Consider the following 27,247-nt stretch of genomic DNA (forward strand, 5'->3'; position numbering starts at 1 on the left):
TGCCTAATTTCAGGTCATCAACACACAGGTAACCTTATTGTTGCTAGATTCTCAAATATTAGTATTTTCCATACTTTCTGTAATATTCTGCAAGTTTTTTGCAATCTTGGTTTTTGCCTAATCACAACTCACCGTATTGTGAGTTCTTCTCCTTACCATAGAAATTCTGCAAGTTTCTGCACACTTATATCATGCTTTTCTCAGCGAAAATTTGTAACACAGATCAGACTCATGATATCACTGATGAAATCCATGGTCCACCAAACACTTTGATCTATGTGTCGAAGGTGTCCTTATTGCAAATTAGATGTTTAGGAAAACTAGCATCCATCATAACAAACCAGACACCATGCTGACATACAATATGTCTGAGTAACAAGTTGTAAAGGACAAGCTCTAAATGGCCATTTCATGTAGTTATAACTGGAACATACCTCGCATGTGGTAAAAGAAAAATTATCAGAAGTCAAGTTCATCGTTTATTAAATTATTGCAAACAACCATTCTTATGCCTGATCCACAATTCACAACACTTTGACACACTTTATTTTGACAGACATTTTTCTTTTACCCATTACTCCGATCAAAGTAAACATTATAAATTTTGACCAAGGCTCGTAGAAGCTACACTAACAAAAGAGAAATCAAATCCATCAACTGTTATATAAAGCACATGAAACTCAGATTCATGAAAAGTTTATGACCAGGACCTGCAGAGCAATTTCTTTCAATATAGAGTTGGAAATGAGAAATATTTAGAAATTCAGTTTTACAAGCATTATGAGATTAAGTTTTAAAATAGAAAAGAAAGTTGTTTCTGATCTGCAATCGCACTGCATTGCACCTGTAAAAGCCATTCTTTTGATGATAACATATGATTTCGATAGTTCGAGGAAAAAAACATATGTTTTTGATAAGCATTAAAACTTATAGACAGCTATAAACATGATTATTTGAAGATTACAAATATGAAATAAACAGGAAAATTGAAATTACACCCAGTTTCTTTTGCACATATTTTATTGAACAAATTTTGGGCTAAGGTTGCTCGGAAAATAACACTAAGGATTCTAACTCTTTCTCGAACAATACAAAAGAACACCTATGAATTGTGTTGCCATTTATTAAAGAAAAGAATTGCGAGGAAGATAGTCACTGCACTCATTTTCCAGGGATATAAAACTTTCATAAAACTATTACTGATTTTTAATGAGTTCTTCAAGCTGAAGTTGTATCCAAGGCATGTGATTTGATTTTTTTTGTTTTGTTTTTTTTTTTCACAACAAAAAAGAGAACACAAAAAAGCTAAAGAGAGATTATGATGGTATAGCTTTAATACAAGAGTATACAAATAAAAAATTCTTACTATTCTGTAGTGGAGTGTGCTCGAGGCACCACGTAAGCAGTTCTTCACCACATATGTCTCCTCCAGAAAGATTAACTGAGCCATCTTTGCCAGTGCTTTCCAAGTTTCCTCGCACAATAAAGATCATTTTATCTATGGGATAGCCTATCCTTAGAATTTCACTTCCACCTATGTAAAGGCGCTGCCTTAACCGTTCACAAATAGCATCCAGTACTTGATCATCCATAACAGTAAAAATGCGCACCTGTCATAACAAATTCAAGCTAAACCTCCATGAATCTTGGGAAAAATAAAAACACATAATTGAGATTCAAAGTAATTCTCTTATTTTGGTGTGATGCACTGTGAGATCAGGTTGCATAGAAGAATTATATAAGGAAGATTGCATTTTTACCAAGCTGTGAAAATGGACTCTGTTGCCACTCATTTTGCATGAGGGGTACACTAGTGAAATTTCTTCACTACTCCTGTGATTTTTATCACAAAGGCAGGTTTATGGGTTGATGGAGCTTTGAATGGCTTGGGGCTACAAACTTTCAAGTATACATGTGCTTGATTAGAGGGTTGTGCTTCCAATTTGTAGAGTGATGCTCCTTTGATGTTATTCTGTATTATTGGTGATACAGTCATGGATATCTTGTATGCACTAGTGATTGATGACAGATGGTGTTACATCTCAGATTCTCTGCACTGTGCAGTGTATCCTACATATTTTTGCCAGAAGTGACCAGCGTGATGAGCCAAAAGTGTAATGATTTTGTTGTATGTGGCCATGCTGAGATGATTGATGTAAAAGTGTTTCCAGTTGGAAGTCCAGTCTGCTTTGGTGGTTGGTCATGACCGGTCCTCTTAGTCCCAATTTCAAGGTGTTTGGTTTTATTGCTCCAACTGAGTTATATCCCTTGATGGAGGTATATTTTTCAAGTCTCATCAAGTCTGGCACTGATGTCCTATGTAGGTATTTAGGCATCTTTGGGTGAATCTATTAGGGTACATGATTTACAGGAACACCTGGCCACTCACTTATATGCTTATGTAAAAATGACTGAACTTTGTAAGGATCGTAAACTTCCAGTATTCTCAAAATGTGTGTTAAATTTCTGAAGTGACTGTTGTTAGTGTTATTCCTAGTTTGTGGCAGAAAATTGCATGACATATGTTTGAAAAAAGTCATCTATGAAAGGGGTTTAAATTTGAAGAGAATTTTGTGCATCCTAACCTTGGCACATTACAGAGGTTTCAAAAATGTCTCAACAGGAGTGATTGCTAGCCAAATTTGAAAACTCTAACAGGGATTTCACGAGAATGGTGGAGCAGTTCGAAGAATGAATATCAGCAAGGGCGGAAAGAAGAAAAAGCAGATGCAGACCTGCAGGTGATGAAACTTAGAGAAGCGTGATATCTGAACAAAATGCCGGTATCTATACTGCAAGCGCAGGAGAAACAAATATTGAGGGCAATGGCAGTGACGAGTTAGGAGAATGTAACAACCCAGCTAAATTAATCCATTTTATAAAGTTTTAAACTTTATAATAAAACCAATTGTGAGGAAATTTAAACTATAAGTATGTTAAGTTTATAGATACAATTTAAATTTAAAACATATATAAGTTTAAATTTTATAAAATATATAATTTAACCTTATAATATATATATTAAAATTACAAAATATGTATTTGAATTTTATAAAGTATATAAATATATATAACTTTGTATAAAGTAAAATGTTATAAAGTATATATATATATATAACTTTGTATAAAGTAAAATGTTATAAGTATAAATGAAACCTTATATATAATGTTATAAAGTATAAATGAAACTTTATATATAATGTTATAAAGTATAAATGAAACTTTATATATAAGAATGTTATAAAGTATATAAATTAAAACTTTGCAGATATATAAAAAGTTTATATGCTATAAGGTCAATAAATAGATTCATGAAATTGCTATGCGATAACCTACCTATGAACCATCACAGTCCATTAATAAAGACGCTCCCGAACCAGCTGAATACTTATTGCAGAGCGCAGAGGATAGTGAGAAATATCTGAGAGCCTTCAATGCGTGGAAGGCGGTGGCTGCAAGTGGGAGGGCGGCCACCGCCAAGCCGGTAAATAAATAGCAGAGGCCTGAACCAGGGAAAAGGGGGGGGAAAACCAGAGAGGGGCAGCAGAGAACGAGAAGGATAAATTCATCAGCAGGAAGCCGGGAGAAGGGATTTACCAATTGAAGAGCTTTAAGTGGTCTGAGGTTTCTGGGCACGGAGGGACAGAGAGCCTCTGTGGAGAGCTTTCTGGATTGAGCAACTAGGTTTGCTCTGTCTGGTTGGGTGGTATTGGCCATCTCGAAATTGGGTCAAAACAACCACAGCATCACCAGCAGCGGGATTGCCAGTCCAGTAGCAGAATCAACAATCAGCTAGCAGTTCAGGTATGTGCAGATTACAGTTTTATGCATTATTGTTTTCCAGTTTATGAGTATTTATATGTTTGCTGTATTTCGAAATTTGGGCACTACAGAGAAGACATACCCATTGAGGAAGGAGCTTACCCAGATACACTCCAGCAAGTTTATGCAAAGGCTTGGGATGAGGAAACATCGGATGTTATCATAGATTACCTGTCACTTAGCAAGATTGATGAGTTAGATGATGAGTACAAGGGGGATTATAAGGCCACACTCACAACAGTTGATGCTACCCCAGTTCCCAATCAAGAAATGTGCAGGAATAACAACATACAGGTAGTTAGTTCTGAGGGCTCAGATCTAGCAGTCGATTTGTTTAATGAAGAAGGTTTTGCTCATGAGCCTACCCGTGCCCTTAATTTGGAGAACCAATTGATGGTAAGCCCCAACAAGATTGTAGCGGCCACAAAGCAATATGAAGATACGCAAGCATTAACGGCAGAATGTTGTTGGAGGAATGCAGTGACACCTGACAACTTGGGAGAAGCCTTCACTTTCTGACCTTCAGAGTTCAGACATTCAGAGAGGCACTGGCAGAGACGAACACCAATTACCTACACCTCCTTTCGGATAGAGATCACCTACTCATGCTTGTTGAGATATACCATGATGCGCTAGAAGGGAAGGAGGAGGAAGTTGACAGGTTCACTTATGAGCTTGTGACTACCTAGGAGTGTTCTTGAAGAGCACCTAGATGGCCCTTCAAGAATCAAAGTTGCTATTTGAGAAGTGTTGCTTTGGGGTAGCATCGGATGTGCTCTAGCCATGAAAATTGGTGGAGAGGCTAAAGCACATGAGATCTCCAACACCCAGAAATGGTTTGGGGAAATTCCACCTGATTAGAGAGATATTAAAATAATTAATAGTTTTAATGGAGTTCCTAAGTCTAAACTTCAGAAATTTAAAATATTAATGGGTATTAATATAAAACTGGATGTGAATGTTCTAAATGACATGGATCAAGCCAAATGTAATCTTAGCCGTTGATTAGAGATTTAATTTCGGCCATTGAAGACTCAACAGAAAATGTATAAGAGGAGGCTTGAGGGTCAGTTGGAGACACAACAAGATTGATCAGTCAGTTCGATTTTCTGGAGTGGGTTTGTTGAGAAAATTCGAACAAGTGATCTGAGTTACAGCGGGGGGTAGTGAGTGCATAGCAGAGAGGCAAAGATAGTGCCAAAGGACCAACACAGAGATTGAGGAGGCTACGCAGAGCCAACAGGAGTCACACAGAGGGCCAGAGTGACTGTGCAGAGGCTAGCAGGGCCTGTGTGGGTGATGCAGAAGGCCAGAGAGCCAGCTTAGAGCAGCAGAAGGTTGGCGTAGAGAGTTTCAGAGTGACGCAGAGGCCAGGAGGGTCGACGCAGAGCCTTAGAGAAGTGTTGGAGAGATTTTCGTGGAGCAAACTTGTTAAATATCTGCTTCCGAAGAGAGGTATTAATGCCAGATAGATATCTTTGTTGGGTGAGTTAGTTTCGCACCCTAGTTGTACTCAAGAAAGCTACTTAATAATAAAACGCTCAGAACTGCTGCATCGGTTTTCCCAAGTTGGGTTTTTCTGGGGATGATTGTCCAAAAATAATGTTGTCCCTTGTGTGTTTGTCTATTATTTTCAGTTGATGATCTGTAGATGAGTTGAGACTACATTTGTGATTATTTTCAATATTGTTAAGTTATGGTATGTTCTATGCTTATAATAGTTTACTTCTTTTTCTTATTATATTCCACAGATTAGCAATCACATGTACATAAAGTAAAGTGTAGATAGAACATTCAACGATCGACAGAAAACAAGCCAAGACAAGAGACACAAGATGTGGCGGCTAGCCAGGGACAAACCCCACAATGTGTGGGGAAACCCTTTGATCAAATCTTCTTTTATATTCAATAATTCAACAGAGAGAAATAGTACAATAAATCTGATTTATATCAGCAGTAGCAAACCCTAGATCAGCAGCATCAGCATTAGTGGCTTCATCATCAAACTAAGGCAGACGATATCTCACAAACTGACTGTCGGATCGGCTTGATTCCACCACCAAAAGTTGCGGCTTCTAGACGAGGTTCAGATGAACCTATAACACAATTCAGATGAGGAGATCTTCTAGTCCACGCAGGTCAAACTTCACTTCTGCAGTTGCAGCTTCAGTTTCAGTAGCTTCCTTCAAACTAGGGCAGTCGATATCTTGCAAATCGTCCGTCGGATTGACTTGATTCCACCACCAAAAGTTGTGGTTTTCAGAGGAGGTTTAGATGAACCTACGATGCAGTTCAGATGAGGAGATCTTTTAATCCACGCAGGTCAAACTTTACTTCTGCAGTTGCAGCTTCAGTTTCAGCAGCTTCCGGCTTCACATGTTTGAGGGAGAGACCCTTTTCTACGCAGTAGAGAAGAGACTCTTTTTTGCGCAATAGAGAGAGAGAGAGAGATGTGATGAGATGAGAGAGACCAAATGAAGAAAAGTCCTCCTATATTTATACACAACGTTGGTGTTTGAATAGATGCGACTGTTGGGCTTCTGAGCCTACATGAGTTGTAGGTCGGCTTGATAATAATCCCATAATCAAAATTAATTCATATCTCCATGAATACTTATCGGAATCGGATGATCTTTATATCAATCCTACACCTCTCGACGAGAGGAATCTAATGAACATATTATCAGCCATGAATAATATGACCCACATGAAGTTTGGCCCTAGTTGCCAATTTTAACACTCCCTTTCAACTAGGGAAAACTTCATCTACAGTTTGTCTCTCGGTCGCTACTATTCATCCATCAAATGCACTGCCCTGTACAGCCCGACCCTTGCCCTGCTCTACTCTATTTTGCCTGTTCTGCTTTGTCTTGTTCTACCCTGTACTGATCTGTACAACTCTGTTCCGTTCTGCTCTGCTTTTGTTCGAATTATGAAGAAGAAGAAATGATCGAGGATGTATCATAGACTCAAAGTCAGTCTCAGAGTATGTACCACTGGTCCCAGACCAGTCTCAACCGACCCGAAGTCAACGACATAGTATGTACAACTCCTACCACTGGTCCTAGACCAGTAACATCCTCCACTGACTCAAAGTCAGTCTCAGAGTGCGTACCATTGGTCCCAGACCAGTCTCAACCGACTTGAAGTCAGTGTCATAGAATGTACCACTCCTACCACTGATCCCAGACTAGTATCATTGATCCCAGATCAATGGAGGTCATCCCCAGATCAATGGAGGTCATCCTAGCGTAGGGAGTATGGTAGATACAACGATGCGTCCATCGGTACTACTATGGTCCCTAACTTCATTTCCTTGCTCATTGATCAGATGAGAGGTACTTCCCATGAGTCCCAGACTGCATGGGTAGGATGCCTCGACAGGAGAATTAATCAATCCTGTCCTCACAGGAGACACATCAATCCTGCTACAATCGCCATGGAGAACACATCAATCTAGGCCACCATGGAGAACACATCAATCTAGGCCTCACAGGAGAACACATCAATCCTGCTACAATGTCGCCACGGGGTGTACATGTATACCACCAGGGGATAGTGAATCATCCTGTGGTCATATGCTGCTCCAAGAATTACCTCGCACCCCCCTGGAGCTCCTAGAGCTCAATGCATCATACATGACCCTCATCGGAGGGTCTTTGAACAACTCCAAGTTGTTCTCGGACATCCTTTTCTTTTGATTCCCTGGTGTCGGCTTCTTGAGAGCTCCTCAAAGTCAGAAGATTGTCCACCTTGCTGAGAGCCATATCTTCGTCAAAGGTGACATCATGACTAATCACGACTTCCCTTTGAGCGGCTACATAGATTCTATAGCCTTTAGTATTTTCACCATAGCCCACGAGAATTCCCTTCTTTCCAGATGCACCCAATTTATTTCTTTTCTCTTTTGGCACATGAAAATATACAGGACTTCCAAAAATTCTAAAATGAGAAACATCAGGGTTCTTATTGGTGAACTTTTCTTCAGGGGTCTTGGAACCCAATGCTTGATGAGGGCATCGATTTTGTACATATATGACGGTGTTTGCAGCTTCAGCCCATAGAAACTTCGGAAGTCTTTGATCATGTAGCATGGCCCGGACAGCTTCCATAATCGTGCGGTTCTTCCTTTCTGCCACACCATTCTATTCAGGAGTATATGGTGTAGTAGTCTCCCTCTTGATGCCAGCCTCTTTACAAAAATCATGGAACTCATTAGATTCATATTCAGTCCCATTATCAGTTCTTAAGATCTTGATCTTCTTTTCGGTTTGATTCTCGATCAGGGCTTTGAAGTGTCGAAACCAAGAGAACACTTCATCCTTCTTTTTCAAGAAGTATATCCAGGTCTTTCGAGAATAGTCATCTGTAAAAGTAAGATAATATGAATATCCTCCCAAGGAGTTCACAGGCATCATACCAGATATGTCTGAGTGAACTAGTTGTAATATATCGAAGGTCTTGCTTTGACTTGAGGGGAATGGTCCCCTTTTGAGCTTTCCTTCGGCACATCCTAGACATACACCTTCTTTCTCTACTTGGAATTCGGGCATTCCTGTTACCATCTGTCTGACATCGGGTAGAGCTTTGTAATGAAGGTGGACAAACCTCCGATGCCAAAGTTCGGACTGAAGAGTTGTGTCACAAGACATGACACCTAGCGGACTTCCACCGACCTAATATAAAGAATCAACTCAAAACCCAAGAGTGAAAGCATCTTTAACATTATTTTTCCATATACGTACCTTGCCATCACTGAAGGTTACCTTGTAGCCTTTGTCTTCCATTGCCGAGATGGATACCAGGTTCTTTTTGAGATCAGGTACATATAATACATCTTGTAAGTGGATCGTATTACCTTGATTCAATTTGAGAGAAACATTGCCTACACCTTTCACAGGGTATTTCATGTCATCTCCAAGGACAATTTCCAAGTTAGTTTCTTTCTCTACCAGATTATGGAGTACTTCTTTGTAACCAGTGAAATGTCTTGAGGCACCACTATCAATGAGCCAAATTCCCATTGAGTTCGAAGGAGTAGAGGTAGATAGAGCAGCTGGTAGATAATATTCAGCCTACTTATTGTCAATAGTGTTAGATTCATACCTGGAATTTCTAGCCTTCTTGAATGGTTGCCCTCTTCCTTGATTTCCGGCATTCCTTTTACCTTTGCTATTGAATTTTCCATTCCTTCGATTACCATGAGAGGGATTTTGATCGTCGTCACGGTGAGAGTCCTTTCTATCAGGGCATTCCCTTGCATAGTGACCCGCTTTATTGCAAATGTAACATTGTCCTTTTCTTTCACCCTTAGGTCCAGCCTTTCTTTTCGATTTAGACCCAGAATTATTTCTTTTCTTAGCATGAGAAGAAAAAGCAGCAGGAGGACCTTTAGGCAAGGGCATTTCTTGCTCTTCTACCCTTGTTTCTTCTTGAATGCATCTAGCTATTAATTCCTCGAAACCAGGAATTACATTATTGTTCAGAAGAGTAGTCCTGAACACATACCATTCGGATGGTAATCCTCCAAGAGTCGTGAGTGCCATCTCTCTGTTAGTAATAGTCTCCCCAATAGATAGGAGATTGTTCTTGAAGTCGGTGATTCTTAAGAAGTATGCTTGCATACTCTCATCTTTACCCTTCTTGATTTCCCTCAGCTTGTTTCTAAGAAACAAAACTTGATTTGCATCATTAACTTTAAATAAACTCACCAGTCTATCGTAGATTTCCTTGGAGGTGTCCAGTTCAGAGATGTAGGCCACCAAGTGCTTGTCGATAGAGTCCCAGATGATCTTCTTTGCTTTAACTTCTCTGTTCTTCCATTTGTTCTTGGCAGCAGGAGGTGCATTTGATGGAGGCTCAACAATATTGCCTCTCACATGATCCAACACTCCTTGATCCTCAAGGGTTAGATCGATAGACATCTTCCATCCATGATAGTCAGCTTTCTCACGGAGCTTGTCCTCAGCAGGAAAGCGTGATGAGGACCCCATAGTTCTTTTAGGATAGCCTTGCCAATCTTCTCTTCGGTGATTTCTCTTGCTCTTGCTCGGGCTTTGTCTTCACCTCAACTCTAATACCATGTTAAGTTATGGTATGTTCTATGCTTATAACAGTTTACTTCTTTTTCTTATTATATTCCACAGATTAGCAATCACATGTACATAAAGTAAAGTGCACATAGAACATTCAACGATCGACAAGAAACAAGCCAAGACAAGAGACACAAGATGTGGCGGCTAGCCAGGGACAAACCCCACAATGTGTGGGGAAACCCTTTGATCAAATCTTCTTTTATCTTCAATAATTCAACAGAGAGAAATAGTACAATAAATCTGATTTATATCAGCAGTAGAAAACCCTAGATCAGCAACATCAACATTAGCGGCTTCATCATCAAACTAGGGCAGACGATATCTCACAAACCGATCGTCAGATCGGCTTGATTCCACCACCAAAAGTTGTGGCTTCTAGACGAGGTTCAGATAAACCTACAATGCAGTTCAGATGAGGAGATCTTCTAGTCCACACAGGTCAAACTTCACTTCTGCAGTTGCAGCTTCAGTTTCAATAGCTTCCTTCAAACTAGGGTAGTCGATATCTTGCAAACCATCCGTCGGATTGACTTGATTCCACCACTAAAAGTTGCGGCTTTCAGAGGAGGTTCAGATGAACCTACAGTGCAGTTCAGATGAGGAGATCTTCTAGACCATGCAGGTCAAACTTTACTTTTGCAGTTGCAGCTTCAGTTTCAGTAGCTTTCGGCTTCACATGTGTGAGGGAGAGACCCTTTTCTGCGCAGTAGAGAAGAGACTCTTTTTTGCGCAGTAGAGAGAGAGAGATGTGATGAGATGAGTGAGACCAAATGAGGAAAAGTCCTATATTTATACACAACGTTGGTGTTTGAATAGATGCGACTGTTGGGCTTCTGAGACTACATGAGTTGTAGGTCGGCTTGATAATAATTCCATAATCAAAATAAATTCATATCTCCAAGAATACTTATCGGAATTGGATCATCTTTATATCAATCCTACACCTCTCGACGAGAGGAATCTAATGAACATATTATCAACCATGAATAAGATGACCCACATGAAGTTTGGCCCTAGTTGCCAATTTTAACAAATATTTATATGGTTAAATAACTTGTTAAGAAATAACCAAGTAGGTGAAATAAACCAGATAATGCAAGAAGAATTTCTGACGTGTTAGACTTAGAAATTTCAACAAGGTATTAGAGCATTGTATATCACAGGAGAACTGAAGGCACCAGTTAAATCAGAAAATTTGCAGCAGAAACAGCTGTCCCGAGAGACAAAGTTGTTTCTAAGTAGAAGGCAGCAGAGAAGGAGTGACACAGAAGGCCTGTCATCATTTCGAGCCAAAGAGAGGGCTAGTGCAGAGGCAATGAGAGGCAGAAAAGGCTCATGAAAAGCCATGTCATCCTACTCAGCCAGGTAGGAGTGATGCAGTTGGCCAGAAGTGCGATTCAACCTTGTCGGGATTGCGCAGAGCTAAGAGGCTCAGTTTCTTCAGCTGCCGGGGCCTAGGGAGTTGTGGGTAGATTGTGGATTGGGAAGCTGGTAGGGTGTTGTTGTTGTCGAAGTAGAACAGTACCTAACGGGACAGAACCAAGGTAGAGAGAATTGCTGCCTGGGCGAATTTCTAGCCAAGAAATCCAGATATGTGTTGCAAGTGCAAAGAGGATCAGAGAGGAGCATTCGACTGTTGGCAAGAGGATTTCTAGGAAGGAAACCGAGACTCAGAGGGAGTCGAGAAGAAGAGCGGAGATGGCAGTGAATGGACTGAGGGATCATGACAGGTGGATGAGTCTTCCAACTTTGCCATCTAGAAGGCTAGGATTCTTTCTGTTCTGGATAGAGATCGCATCAAGGGCTTCACCTTGAGAATCGTGGCTATCCCAGTTGACCCAACTGATAATGAGAGGTATGAGGATGCAATGGCGAAGGCAAAGTGCATAATCCTTGATGGGGTCAAGGATCATGTAGTACCGCATATTGCCGAGAAGAACACAACAAAGGAGATGGGGGATACCTTGACGACATTGTATAAGGGCACTTCCATGTAGAGGAAGGTGTTGTTGGAGAATCAGCTGCGGTCGTATCAGATGCAGAAGGGGGAGCAGATAGATCTATACCTCAGCAGGTTGTAAGAGATTCAGGACCAACTTACTTCCATAGGGGCCACATCGTATTAAGACTTCATGGTGAGGAGCGCCCTGAATGTAGTCTCCGAGGATTGGGAAACATTCGTCCAAAGTATTTTGGGTAGAGCTGATCTTCCGGGATGGGAAGAGATCTGGGCAGCTCTTGGCCAAGAAGAGATCAGACAGTTGACCAAGCTGGGAAGTAGCAGCAAAGGAGGTTGAATCAAGAAAGAGGAGGAGAACGCGACATTTGTTGGACAAAAGGGGAAGAGGAAGAAGAAGGATATATCTAAGGTGAAGTGCTTCCAGTGTAGGGAGAGGGGTCATTATGCAACACAATGTCCCAAGAAGAAGAATAAGGGAGAGGTTTCTGACTCCAAGGTAGCTTTGGCTAAGGTGGAGAAAGAAGTCGAGTTGGATGACGACTGTGCCATGAGTGCTCATGCACCTCTAGAGAAGAGGTCGGGAGACATCGAGCTGTAGTCAGGAGGACTACAGAAGATGAGGGGCAGGATCCTTGAGGTAGCCAAATTCTTGGATCATATCCGACTATGGGAGCCTCGAGTGACAGTAGCAGGATGCCGAATGTCGGTAAAAGCAAGATACAGATGGAGCGATAAGGCAATGCTAGAGTGCAGTGGTCTATGGCAGCGCAGTGGGGGTTACAGACTTACGAGAGGCACAAAGATAGTTGCAACAGTGCAATAAGGCACATAGGTGATTGCAACAGTGCGAGAGACACATAGATGTTGCAACAACGTAGAGGTAACAGAGGGAGTACAGGATAGCATCAAGGGTAGCTTCAGCATCAGGGGGCTTCTAGCCTGACAAGGATGTCAGTAGTTGGGTAGAACAGTTAGTTACTTCTCAGTAACTGAGTTGTAGTGCAACAATTAGCAGTGGTAGTGCTATGGGCAGCATGATGCAGCATGATGAGAGAGAACTACAGCGCAGATGCAGTGTTGGGAGGAAGGACCAGTAGCAGCATGTATGCAGAGGGAGCTGTAGTACAGATGTAGCAATGGCAGTGGCAGAGCCATGGGCAGCAGTATAGGAGGCAGCAATGCAGAGGATGGTGGGCAACAGGCCAATCATCAACATAGGTACCGATGTCAGATGATCAAGGTGATGTTCAGTGGTGGAGCATTACTAGAGCACATTCCTCGCTAAGAGGGAGTGCTAATTTGGGGTAGCATCGGGTGTGCTCTAGCCATGAAAATTGGTGGTGAGGTTAAAACACATGAGATCTCCAAGACCCAGAAATGGTTTGGGGAAATTCCACTCGGCTAGAGAGATATTAAATAATTAATATTTTTAATGGAGTTCCTAAGTCTAAACTTGGGAAAATTAAAATATTAATGGGTATTAATATAAAACTAGGTGAGAATGTTATAAATGATATGGATCAAGCCAAATCTAATCTTAGTTGTTACTCAAATCTCGGTCGTTGAAGACTCAACAGAAAAAGTATAAGAGGAGGCTTGAGGTTCAGTTGGAGACACACCAAGATTAATCAGTTAGTTCGATTTTCTAGAGGGGGGTTTCTGAGAAAATTCGAACAAGTGATTTGAGTTGCAGTGAGGCGCAGTGAGTGCATAGTAGAGAGGAAGAGATAGTGCCAAAGGACCAACACAGAGATTGAGGAGGCTACACAGAGCTAGTAGGAGCCATGCAGAGGGACAGAGTGACTGTGCAGAGGCTAGCAGGACCTGCGTGGGTGACGCCGAAGGCCAGAGAACCAATGCAGAGCAATAGAAGGCTGACGCAGAGGGTTTCAGAGTGATGCAGAGCCAGGAGGGCTGACACAGGGCCTCAGAGAAGCGTTGGAGAGATTTTCGTGGAGTAGACTTGTTGAATATCTGCATCCAAAGAGAGGTATTATTGCCAGATAGATATCTCTGTTGGGTGAGCCAGTTTGGCACCCTAGTTCGACTCAAGAAAGCTGCTTGATAATAAAACCCTCAAAACTGTTGCACTGGTTTTCCCATGTTGGGTTTTTCTGGGGACGATTGTCCAAAAGTAACAGTGTCCCTTGTGTGTTTGTCTGTTATTTTCAATTGATGATCTGTAGATGAGTTGAGGCTGCATTTGTGTTTATTTTCAGTATTTATATGGTTAAATAACTTGTTAAGAAATAAACAAGTAGGTGAAATAAATCAAATAATGCAGGAAGAATTTCTGACGTGTTAGACTTAGAAATTTCAACATGGTATTGGAGCGTTGCAGATCATAGGAGAACTGAAGGCACTAGCTAAATCAGAAAATTTGTAGCAGAAACAGTTGTCCCAAGAGACAAAGTTGTTCCTAAGCAGAAGGCAACACAGAAGGAGTGACGCAGAGGGCTTGTATCATCATTTTGAGCGAGAGAGAGGGCCAACGCAGAGGTAGAAGAGGTTCACAAAGAGCCACGCCATCCTACTCAACCAGGTAGGAGTGACGCAGTTGGCTAGAAGTGTGATTCAGCCTTGCCGAGATTGCGCAGAGCTAAGAGGCTCAGTTTCTTCAGCTGCTGAGGCTTGGGGAGCTGTGGGTAAATTGTGGATTGGGAAGTTGGTGGGGTGCTGTTGTTGTCGAAGCAGAACAATACCTAATGGGACAAACCCAAGGTAGAGAGAATCACTGCTTAGGGGGATTTCTAGCCAAGAAATCCAGATCCGTGTTGCAGGTGCAAAGAGGATCGGAGAGGAGTGGTTCGATTGTTGGTAGGAGAGGAAGGAAATCGAGACTCAGAGGGGGTCTAGGAGGGAAATCGAAACTCAGAGGGAGTCTAGGAGAGAACTTCTAGGAGGGAAGTTGAGACTCAGAGGGAGTCGAAAAGAAGAGCGGAGATGACAATGAACGAATTGAGGGATCAGGGGAGGTTGGACGGGGCTTCCAACTTTGCCATTTGGAAGGCTAGGACACTGTCAGTTCTGGATAGACATCGCATCAAGGGCTTCGCCTTGAGAACCGTGGCTATCCGAGTCAACCCAGCTGATAATGAAAGGTATGAGGATGCAATGGTGAAGGCAAAGTGCATAATCCTTGATGGAGTCAAGGATTATGTAGTACCGCATATTGCCAAGAAGAACACGACAAAGGAGATGTGGGATACCTTGACGACATTGTATTAGGGCACTTCCGTGCAGAGGAAAATGATGTTGGAGAATCAATTGCGGTCGTATCAGATGCAGAAGTGGGAGTAGATAGATCTATACCTCAGTGGGTTGCAAGAGATTCAGGACCAACTTACTTCCATAGAGGCCACACCGGATTAGGAGTTCATGGTGAGGACTACCCTGAATGCAGTCTCCAAGGGTTGGGAGACATTTTCCAAAGCATTTTGGGCAGAGCTGATCTTCCAGGATGGGAAGAGATGTGGGTAGCTCTTCGCCAAGAAGAAATCAAACGGTTGACCAAGGTGGGAAGTAGCAACAAAGGAGGTCGAATCAAGAAAGAGGAGGAGGAGGATGCGACTCTGGCGTCTGTAGGACAACAAGGGAAGAGGAAGAAGGACATCTCCAAGGTGAAGTGCTTCCATTGTGGGGAGTTGGGTCATTATGCAACCCAGTGTCCCAAGAAGAAGAATAAGGGAGAGGCTTCTGACTCCAAGGCAGCTCTGGCTAAGGCGAAGAAAGAAGTCAAGACAGATGACGTTTGTGCCATGAGTGCTCGTGCACCTCTAGAGAAGAGGTCGAGAGACATCGAGCTGTAGTCAAGAGGACTACAGAAGATGAGGGGCAAGATCCTTGAGGTACCCAAACTCTTGGATCATATTCGGCTACGGGAGCCCCAAGTGACAGTAGCAGGATGAAGGATGTCAGTAGAAGCAAGATGCAGATGGAGCGACAAGGCAATGCTAGAGTGCAGTGGTCTGTTGCAGTGTAGTGGGCATTGCAGCAATGCAAGAGGCACAAAGATAGTTGCAGCAGTGCAAGAGGCACAAAGGTGTTGCAGCAGCGCAGACGCAGTAGAGGGAGCACAAGATAGTAGCAGAGGTAGCTTCAGCATTAGGGGGCTTCTAGCCTGACAAGGATGTCAGTAGTTGAGTAGAACAGTTACTTCTTAGTAACTAAGTTACAGTGCAACAATTAGCAGTGGTAGTTGTTAAAATTGGCAACCAGGGCAAAACTTCATGTGGGTCATCTTATTCATGGCTAATAATATTTTTATTAGATTCCTCTCGTCGAGAGGTGTAGGATCGATATAAAGATCATCCAATTCCGATAAGTATTCATGGAGATATGAATTTATTTTGATTATGGAATTATTATCAAGCCGACTTACAACTCATGTAGGCTCAGAAGCCCAACAGTCGCATCTATTCACCCACCAACGTTGTGTATAAATATAAGAGGACTTTTCCTCATTTGGACTCACTCATCTCATCACATCTATCTCTCTCTACTGCGCAGATATGAGTCTCTTCTCTACTGCGCTGAAATGGGTCTCTCTCTCTCTCTCACATGTGAAGCCGGAAGTTGTTGAATTTGAAGTTGCAACTGCAGAAGTAAAGATTGACTTGCGTGGCCTAGAAGATCTCCTCTTTGGAACTGTGCTATAGGTTCATCTGAACCTCCTTTGAAAGCCGAAACTTTTGGTGGTGGAATGAAGTCAATCCGACGAACGGTTTGCAAGATATCGATTGCCCTAGTTTGAAGCCAGAAACTGCTGAAACTGAAGCTGCAACTGCAGAAGTAAAGATTGACTTGCGTGGCCTAGAAGATCTCCTCATCTGAACTACGCTGTAGGTTCATCTGAACCTCCTCTGGAAGCCGAAACTTTTGGTGGTGGAATGAAGTCAATCCGACTGTCGGTTTGTGAGATATGGTCTGCCCTAGTTTGATAATGAAGCCGCTAATGCTGATGCTACTGATCTAGGATTTGCTACTGCTGATATGAATCAGATTTATTGTACTATTTCTCTCTGCTGAATTATTGAAGATAAAAGAAGATTTGATCAAAGGGTTTCCCCACACATTGTGGGGTTTGTCCCTGGCTAGCCACCACATCTTGTGTCTCTTGTCTTGGCTTGTTTTCTGTTGATCGTTTAATGTTCTATCTGCACTTTACTTTATGTACATGTGATTGCTAAGAAAAAGAAGTAAACTGTTATAAGCATAGAACATACCATAACTTAACAGTAGTGCTATGGGCAACACGATGCAGCATGATGAGAGAGAACTGCAGTGCAGATGCAATGTTGGGAGGAAGGAATAGCAGCAACACGAATGCAGAGGGAGCTGCAGTACAGATGTAGCAGTGGTAGTGGCAGAGGCATGGGAAGCAGTGCAGAGGATGTTGGGCAGCAGGCCAAGCATCAACACAGGTACCGATGCTGGATGATCAGGGTGATGTTCAGTGGTGGAGTGCAGTGCAGATGTAATGTTGGGAGGAAGGACTAGCAGCAGCACGAATGCAGAGGGAGCTGCAGTACAAATGTAGCAGTGGTAGTGGCAGAGGCATGGGAAGCAGTGCAGAGGATGTTGGGCAGCAGGCCAAGCATCAACACAGGTACCAATGCTGGATGATCAGGGTGATGTTCAGTGGTGGAGCATTACTAGAGCACATTCCTCGCTAAGAGGGAGTGTTGATTTTGGGTAGCATTCAATGTGCTCTAGCCATGAAAATTAGTGGCGAGACTAAAGCACATGAGATCTCCAAGACCCATATATGGTTTGGCGAAATTCCATCCGATTGGAGAGATATTAAAATAATTAATATTTTTAATGGAATTCCTAAGTCTAAACTTAGGAAAATGAAAATATTAATGGGTATTAATATAAACTGGGTGAGAATGTTTTAAATGACATGGATCAAGCCAAATCTAATCTTAGCCGTTGATTAGAGATTTAATCTCGGTCATTGAAGACTCAACATGAAAAGTATAAGAGGAGGCTTGAGGGTCAGTTGGAGACACACCAAGATTGATCAGTCAATTCGATTTTCTGGAGCGGGGTTTGTTGAGAAAATTCGAACAAGTGATTTGAGTTGCAGCGTGGGGTAGTGAGTGCATAGCAGAGAGGAAGAGATAGTGCCGAAGGATCAACGCAGAGATTAAGGAGGCTATGCAGAGCCAGCAGGAGCCATGCAGAGGGCCAGAGTGACTGTGCAGAGGCTAGCAGGGCCTGCGTGGGTGACGCAGAAGGCCAGAGAGCCAGCGCAGAGCAGCAAAAGGTTGACGTAGGGGGTTTCAGAGTGACGCAGAGGCTAGGAGGGTTGACGTAGAGCCTCAGAGAAGCGTTGGAGAGATTTTCGTGGAGCAGACTTGCTGAATATCTGCTTCCGAAGAGAGGTATTACTGCCAGATAGATATCTCTGTTGGGTGAGCCAGTTTGGCACCCTAGTTGTACTCAAGAAAGATGCTTAATAATAAAACCCTTAGAACTGCTGCACCAGTTTTCCCAAGTTGGGTTTTTCGGGGACGATTGTCCAAAAATAAAGTTGTCCCTTGTGTGTTGTCTGTTATTTTCAGTTGATGATCTATAGATGAGTTGAGACTACATTTGCGTTTATTTTCAGTATTTATATGGTTAAATAACTTGTTAAGAAATAAACAAGTAGGTGAAATAAACCAGATAATGCAGGAAGAATTTCTGACGTGTTAGACTTAGAAATTTCAAGAAGAAGCTTTGTATGGGTTTGAGTTGTGGACATTCTTCATTCCCCATGGTAGACAGTCAAGATAATAGGGGCACTCATGATTGGATAAAGGAACCTCCTATGATATTTGCGCCCTGTTGTATAGGCACTTGCATAGAGGTATGCTCCAGAGTGTTCTGATTATACATCCATGGGCATAGGGACAGGTACATTTCGGATGAGGGAACATCCATCTGGGATCCAGGTTCAATTGACACAAGTGGAGTGGATACTAGAAGCCCAGGGTGGCATTGGGATCCAGGTGGGGTTTTCCATTATATGCCTGAGGTGCAGGATGATCATGGCATTGATGGAATGATTGACGCAGTGACCGAGATCACATGTTCCTTCACGTTTTCCCATTAGAGATGGGTAGGTTTGGGCAGTTGCCTTGGCACATCATTCATGCACGAGATTGCAGGGTGGTCAGCAAGCCCTGGTAGGAGTTGTTCGAATGGGATGACATCGATATGTCATTAAGCAGGGCATTATACGGAGATGATGCACCCATTGATGTATTGGGTATAGGGGTCACTGAGGATGAACACAAAAGTGAGGTTCCCACTAGCTTATGAGGAGCTATGCTGCTCGGATTTACCAGGACAACTTAGGGGATGTGACTCACATCACAATGGGTTCACTAGCACGGTGGTAGATACATTGGCACGTGTGCGATACCAAGCGATACTGGATGGTACAACAACAGGTAGTGGTGCCCAGGGGTGCACAGTATAGCCTCTTGTAGAGGAGTTTAGGGATACATGGCTACATGCAGTGCTCTCTGGTACTACATTGTGGGATTAGGGAGTGTTGCCTCCAGGGAGACCTCTTGATTGGGACGCCAGGCGTGCCATTAGGTGTAGTTTAACCAAAATCGACGAGGAGACAAATGAGCATCTATTTATTATGCCCGAAAGGACTCACACACCTACTTCTCTTCCCTATCACTTATAGTCATAGAGGAGTTGGTTGTTGTTCCTTGATACTCTCATCATGAGTAGTAGGACACGAGAGACTCACCTCAGATAGTTGGATGAGACACACAAGATCAAGAGAGGCTTTCCAGCTAAGGCGTGTGGTCAGTGTGCGTGTTGGCAAGTGCAGGTTCAAGGATGGCATGATCTACTACATAGGCAACCTATGCATGGTCATGAGAGGATTGCATGACATACCTTTAGTGTTAATTTTCCACTACTCTATGCTATGTCAATTACTTTAGCCCAATTCAATTCTTCAATTAGCAATCTTTTCAATAACAATTAATTCTTTCAATGATCAATAATAATTGAAGATAGAACAGTAAATGCAATGACAATAAGAGACAATCAAGAGCATCAACAAGAGACACCAATTTGGTCATAGACCAGGGGAAACCCCACAAGGGGGAAAACCCTTTGAAAATTCTTCTTCTATTATATTATCTTCAAATGTTCAATAGAGAGTAGAATGAGCCAAATTCAATAATAAGAGTCAAAGTCAAAGCCTCGACTTGACCAAAAAATCAACCAACCAAAAACTAATATGCCAAATATGAAATAGTCAAATATGGTCAATTGTCAAAAATCTACTATTATGTCCAAATCAACAATAGTCAAAGTGCGCCCTAACTAGTTAAAGTCTGTAATATTCCGAAGGGGAAAATTAACAGTGATAAACAAAACAATAACATCACATGCAACGCAAAATTCACACATGCCGTTAGACACACAGAAAAGGCACAAAATCTGCGCCAAGTTGAGCGATTTTATTATAAATCAAGGAGAGTACAATATGAGGGTGGACAACAACAAGCTAGACGAGTCCCAGGTGAAAAAGGATGATACCCAGATGCTAGCACTGACTGCTCCAACTTTTGCACTGACCCATATATAGGCTCCATACATCATGTAAAACTCTGTCCAAATCCTCATGAAGCTGCCCTACCAAATAGTCCACCTCATTCACTGGGCCCCTGAAGATACAACTCAATCCCTATGCGAATGAAGTCTCTCTTGCATGATCTCCCCCTGAAATCCTCCTCCTGGCCAACCTGCCATGCTGAAAAAGTCTCCCACGCCATCAACGAATCATTGAAACCTGATGGAAAATCTGGATGACCCTCCCCTATAGAAACCAACTCACCCCTATGGGTAGTTGAACCGTTAAGTACTGCAAGGCTAGGGCCCCATGCCCATCGTAGCAAGAAACTATCCTGTTGATCCTGTGACACCCTGGTCATCACTAACTGTCTAGCATGCTCGTACTAGAGCCTCCTTTCACATAACTCTTGGCCACAATCTATGCGATGATCGAGGTTAGGTCCAACCTACCAAAGCGACCCAATAGTGCCAGCACCTATCAATCCATGGCTGGCTCCAATCCTGAGCAACAATCTACCTCACCCTATGGTGAGGGCTTCGGTGACTCCTGCCTCTCGCACTGATGCAACCTTCCTTTTTAATGCTAGAATGTAGGCTTGAAACTAATGCTATGGACGACCATAAACTAATACCTCTGTATCGCCTGGTGCCCCATAAAGGGGGGAAACTTCTCCTGGCACCTCCCCCATCTGCTGTGTGCTGCTATCACCCAAAACCCTGGACATGCCCAGTGTCACCTCGTCAACGGATGGCACTACTGGTGTATGCTCTACTCTCTCCACTAAGATATCAACCAGAGTGGTCAAGGGAGTCTCCAAGGGATTCTCTAACAAGGATGACTCTTGCGTCACACTAAGTGTATCTAGGTGCTCCCTACAATTTGGTGTGCCCTCAACCTTGTGCTCAGCCTCCTCCTTAGGCTCCTGATATCTATAGCGAAGTCTCCACCAACAAAACAACCCCCTGGTCTCACCCTCTAGTTGTCCCTGGTTCTATCGATTTTCTACATATGATGTAGATGGTTGCATCCCCACAACCTGTGTACCTCTAGTGTCTTTGCTGTAAGGATGAGGATGGATCTAGTTTGTCATCCTCCTCAACTGGGTCAACTTCTCATCATTCCAATGAATTCGACCCTAGATTTCTTGCATACTGAATTTCCCTTGAGCCATGGTTTTATCTACAGTTTCACCAGCCATTGTGCCTACATACCCGAATCTTCCATGACCTTACTGGCTACACATAACTGGGCCAAGATCATGCTCTGATACCACTGTAATGTTCCAAATTGAATTTTACAGCTAATAACAGACACATGAACTAGGATATAGCAAAAGAATCACAAATATGCATGCACCATCAAAAACATCAAGAAATTGGGCAAATAAGCTTAGCCATTTTATTAAATTATGAGCTGTAAGGAGTACATATAGCAAGGAACAAGTGAACCTAGGTTTGCATAAGCAAGCTAGAGAAACCAAGGTGGAAAAGATGACCCCCAAGAGTTAGGAAACTTAGATCCAATATCCTTTTGCGTAAACCCAAAAATTGGCAACTGCTGCTGCACTAGAAATGCTGAGAATGACCCTCTGTGGTGCCCATAATCGCCTTAAAATCCAATTGTAGATTCTCCCAAAAATACTCAAATAACCCAGAAAGGAATCTGCCCCAAACCAACCACACGAAAAACCCACAAAATGGTGCAATTACCGATTGAATAATAAAACATATTGTTGAACAAAAAGGGGATCTCTGGCCTGTATACTGCCTGGAAAATTCTGCAAATTTAACCCCAGACTCCTCTCAACATACCCACAAACACGCAGAAAGGGTTTTGGCTAGTTCTGATCTTTCAAAATTGCCCTCTTTTGGCACTATGCCCTCTTGAACCAAGACCGCGTCCCTCAGTGATGTAATTTGCTGAAATCCTCCTATTTCTCCTCAATCTGCAATAAGAATGATAAAGGAAATTTCCCGGATGTAAGGGAGAGGCTTCATATCAAGTCCCAACACAAGATAGCTTAACCCAACTCCACAAAATGTTGTCCAGTGACCCCCTGCGCAGGCTCTAGGAAGATAAATTTGTTCCCCTTAATAGCAATCACCTCTAGCTCCAAAACTTTCCACAAAGGCTAGACTCCCCTCAAACAACTCCACTAATTTTCTCCCGGAAAAACATCCTCGAAAGTTAGGTGAAATGAGTGCTACGATTTCTCTACTGCATCCTCCCTGGAGTACGAATTCACTAAAGGAATCTGTTGGAATGTGCTACAATACTCCACAAACCTTCTCACCAAATTAGCAATAGCTTGCCTCCCTAGGGTGGCACTAGAAGTCTATTGAAAGAAGGGTGAGTTCTCCCCTTGGAGAATTCTGTGCTAAGCAACACTTGTCACCTAGTTAAACAACTTGAGCAACAAATGAAATAGATGAGTGAACAAAATGTTGAGTTTTCTAAGTCTATCCTTTAGAAAATTAATCTGTATTCTGCTAGTTTATTTCTTCTACTTATAAATTCTGAACAAGTTATTTAAAACATTTAAATACTGAAATAAACACAATATAGTCACAACATCTACAGATCATTAGCTGAAAGAAAACAAACACACAAGTGACACCGTTATTTTTGGACAAATGACCTCGGAAAAACCCAATGCGGGAAAACTGGTGCAGCTATTCTGAGGGTTTATTATTATGCAATATTTCCTTCAGTACAACTGGGTGCCTAACCGGCTCACCCGACAGAGAAAAAATACATGGCAAAAATACCTCTCTATTCGGAAATAGGTATTCGGGAAACTTGTCCCACAAAACCCTCTCCAACGTCTCTGAAGCTCTGCACTAGCCCTTCTGTCTTCTGTGTCAGCCTCCTACTACCCTGCGTTAGCCTCAAACCTCTTTGTGTCAGCCTCTGAGGCACTGCGCAGCCTTTGAACCCTCTACGTCACTCTTGCAACCTTTGCATATGACACAATCCCTCTGGCCTCTGCACTATCTCTACTGGGCTCTGCGTGGCCTGAACTGACTGCTGCCTCTCGCTCTCTGCTTCTGCGCTGGTCTCTTGGCACTGTCCCTGCCTCTTTGCCCACTAGTCACTACTCCTTGTTGCTGATCATTGATTTGACTTTGCCTAGCAACCCCGCTCTAGCAAATCGAATGACTGATCACTCTAGTGTATTCTCCAATTGGTCCTTCAATGACCGAGATTAAATCTCTAATCAATGGCTAAGATTAGATTTGGCTTGATCCATGACTTTTGGAACCTTCTAACCGAGTTTTATATTAATATCCATTAATATTTTATTTTTCCTAAGTTTAGACTTAGGAACTCCATTAAAAATATTAATTATTTTAATATCTCCCAAACCAGGTACAATTTGTCCAAACCAATTCTGGGTCTTGGAGATCTCGTGTGCTTTAGCCTCTCCACCAATTTTCATGGCTAGAGCACATCCGATGCTACCACAAATCAACACTCCCTCTTAGTGAGGACTATGCTCTAGTAATACTCGTCACTGAGCATCATTTTGATTATCTGGCACCGGTACCTGTGCTGATGCTAGGCCTCCCCGCCCAACATCCTCTGCACTGTTGCATCCTGCGCTGCTGCCCATGGCCCTGCCATTGCCATTGCTGCATCTGTATGACAACTCCTTCTGCATTCGTGCTGCTGTTGGTCCATCCTCCCAACACTGCATCTGCATTGCATCCCCTCTCATCATGCTGCATCGTGCTACTACATACTGCTACTGCACTGCGACTCAATTTTTGAGAAGTAACTGATCCACCCAACTTCTAACATCCTTGTCAGGCTAGAAACACTCCCGATGCTGAAGCTCTCTTTGCCGTTAACAAGTTCTCCCTCTACTGACCTCTGCGCTGCTGCAACTACTCCATGCATCTCGCACCGTTGCAACCCTCTATGTGCCATCCTGCACCATTTCAACACTCCTGTGCCTCTTGCACTGTTGCCACCTACTAGCCTCGCACTGCCCAGGGACTCCTGCACTGTAGCACTCTCTACTGCTTCATCCACATCCGTCTCTACTGACATCCGCCAGGCCTGCTACTCTTTCTTCAGGACTCCTGTAGCAAGGTATAATCCAAGAGGTTGGGTACTTCAAGGATCCTGCCCTTCATCGCCTGTAGTCCTCCTGACTAAACCTCGATGTCTCCCCACTTTTTCTCTAGTGGCACATGAGCACTCATGGCACAATCGTCATGGCACAATCGTCATCCTCCTTGACTTCTTTCTCCACCTTCGCTAGCGCTGCTTTAGAGTCAGACACCTCTCCCTTGTTCTTCTTCCTCGGACACTAGTTCGCATAATGACCCAGTTCCCCAAAGTGGAAGCACTTGACCTTGGAGAGGTCCTTCTTCTTCCTCTTCTCCTGCTTTCTTGCAGATGCTAGAGCTGCATCTACTTCCTCTTCCTTCTTGATCTGGACTTCTTTGCTGCTACTTCTTGTCTTGGTCAGCCGTCTGATCTCTTCTTGATGAAGAGGCGCCCACAATTCTTCCCAATCTGGAAGATTCGCCTTGCCCAGTATGCTCTGGACAAATGTATCGCACTCCTCAGAGGCTGCGTTTAGTGCGGTTCTTACCATCAACTCTTGATTCGGCGTGGCCCCTATGGAAGTCAGTTGGTCCCGGATCTCTTTCAACTAACCAAGGAAGAGATCTATCTACTCTCCCTTCTGCATCTGGTATGACCATAGCTGATTCTCAAGTAGCATCTTCCTCTCCACAGAAGTATGCTGGTACAATGTATCCAAGGTATCCCACATTTCCTTTGTCGTTTCCTTCTCGGCAATATGTTGGACCACATGATCCTTGACCCCATCAAGGATGATGCATTTTTCCTTGGCCATTGCCTCCTCGTACCTTTCATTAGCTACCGGGTCAACTAGGATAGCCATTATTCTCAAGGTGAAGCCCTTGATGCGATGTTTGTCTAGAATGGACAGGACCCTGGCCCTTCCAGGCCACAAAGTTGGACGCTCCGTCTAGCCTATCCTAATCCCTCAGCCCATTCACGGCCATCTCTCTTCTCTTCTCTGTCGACTCTTCCGAGTCTTTCTACTTCTTGCCTGGAAGTTCATGGTTCGACTCCTGTTAAGTCTCTCTACCTCCCGTTTGGAAGTTCTGGTTCGACGACTCCAAGTCTCTCTACTTTCCGTCTAGAAGTTCTCTTCTAGACTTCCTCTGAGTCTCGATTTCCCTCCTGGAAATCCTTCTGCCAATCGTCAAGTTGGTCCTCTTCGATCATCTGTGTAACTGAAACACTGATCCAAATGCCTTGGCTAGAAATCCGCCTCGGCAACAACTCCTTATACCTCGGTTTTGCCCTATTAGGTACTGTTTTGACCACAGTACCCCACTAGCTTCGCTCCCGCAAACTACCCACAGCTTCCTTTGCCCCAGCAACTGAAGGATTGAGCCACTTGGCAAAACAACTCCCTCAACCAACTACATTAGCCGTCTTGGCCTCTGCGTGAGCCTGTTTCTGCCCTCCTCAGCCTCTGCGCTAGCCTCTCTTAGGCTTGCACTGATGACGCTGTTCCTCTGCGTCAACCCTTTCTCTGTCGCTTCCTGCAAGGATCAACTCTGTCACTTGGGATAGCTAAATCTACTGCAGATGCTATGCTCAATTGATGCCTTCAGCTTTCCTATGATTTGCAACCACGCTCTGATACCATGTTGAATTTTCTAATTCTATCCGTTAGAAAATTAATCTATATTCTGCTGGTTTATTTTTTCTACTTGTAAATTCTGAACAAGTTATTTAAAACATTTAAATACTGAAACAAACACAATACAGACACAACATCTACAGATCATCCACTGAAAGAAAATAAACACACAAGTGACACCGTTATTTTTGGACAAATGTCTCCGGAAAAACCCAATGCGGGAAAATTGGTGCAACGATTATGAGGGTTTATTATTATGCATTATTTCCTTGAGTACAACTGGGTGCCTAACTGGCTCACCTGACAGAGAAAAAATACACGGCAACAATACCTCTCTATTCGGAAACAGGTATTCAGAAAACCTATCCCCGAAACCCTATCCAATAGCTCTGAAGCTCTGCGTTGGCCCTTCTGGCCTCTGCGTCAGTCTCCCACTGTCCTGCGTCAGCCTCAAACCTCTCTACGTCAGCCCTCTGATGCACTGCGCAACCTTTGGGACCCTCTGCGTCACTCTTGCAGCCTCTGCGTGAATGACACAATCCCTCTGGCCTCAGCGTTGTCTCTGTTGGGCTCTACGTGGCCTGAACTGGCTGCTGCCTCTCGCTCTCTTCTTCTACGCTGGTCTCTTGGCACTAGCTCTGCCTCTCTGCCTAGTACTCACTGCCCCTCGCCACTGATCACTGATTCGACTTTGCTTAGCAACCCCGCTTTAGCAAATCGAATGACTGATCACTATGATGTATTCTCCAACTGACCCTAAAGCCTCTTCTTATACTTTTCTTGTTGGTCCTTCAACAGCCGAGATTAAATCTCTAATCAACGGCTAAGTTTATATTTGACTTGATCCATGACTTTTGGAACCTTTTAATCCTGTTTTATATTAATACCCATTAATATTTTATTTTTCCTAACTTTTGACTTAGGAACTCCATTAAAAATAATAATTATTTTAATATCTCCCAAACTGGGTACAATCTGTCCAAACTATTTCTAGGTCTTGGAGATCTCTTGTGTTTTAGCCTTTCCACCAATTTTCATAGCTAGAGCACATCCGATGCTACCACAAATCAACACAAAAGGCC

The 27,247-nt window shown here is 43.0% G+C and overlaps 1 protein-coding gene across 3 annotated transcripts in view; it reads right to left on the minus strand.

Annotated features, from left to right (window-relative positions):
* Positions 1-27,247, minus strand: part of LOC149238934 (putative cyclic nucleotide-gated ion channel 20, chloroplastic) — a 531,460-nt gene that overhangs the window by 22,354 nt on the left and 481,859 nt on the right. For all 3 annotated transcript variants that reach the window (XM_089373243.1, XM_089373244.1, XM_089373242.1), the window contains one exon: positions 1,367-1,610. In XM_089373243.1, the coding sequence (XP_089229369.1) occupies positions 1,367-1,610 (244 nt within the window). The remainder of the gene's footprint in view (positions 1-1,366; positions 1,611-27,247) is intronic.

This window comes from Pinus tabuliformis, chromosome 8 (genome assembly GCF_031772625.1).
Source record: "Pinus tabuliformis cultivar Carrire ecotype Pingquan chromosome 8, CPIR1, whole genome shotgun sequence".
Lineage (NCBI taxonomy): Eukaryota > Viridiplantae > Streptophyta > Pinopsida > Pinales > Pinaceae > Pinus > Pinus tabuliformis.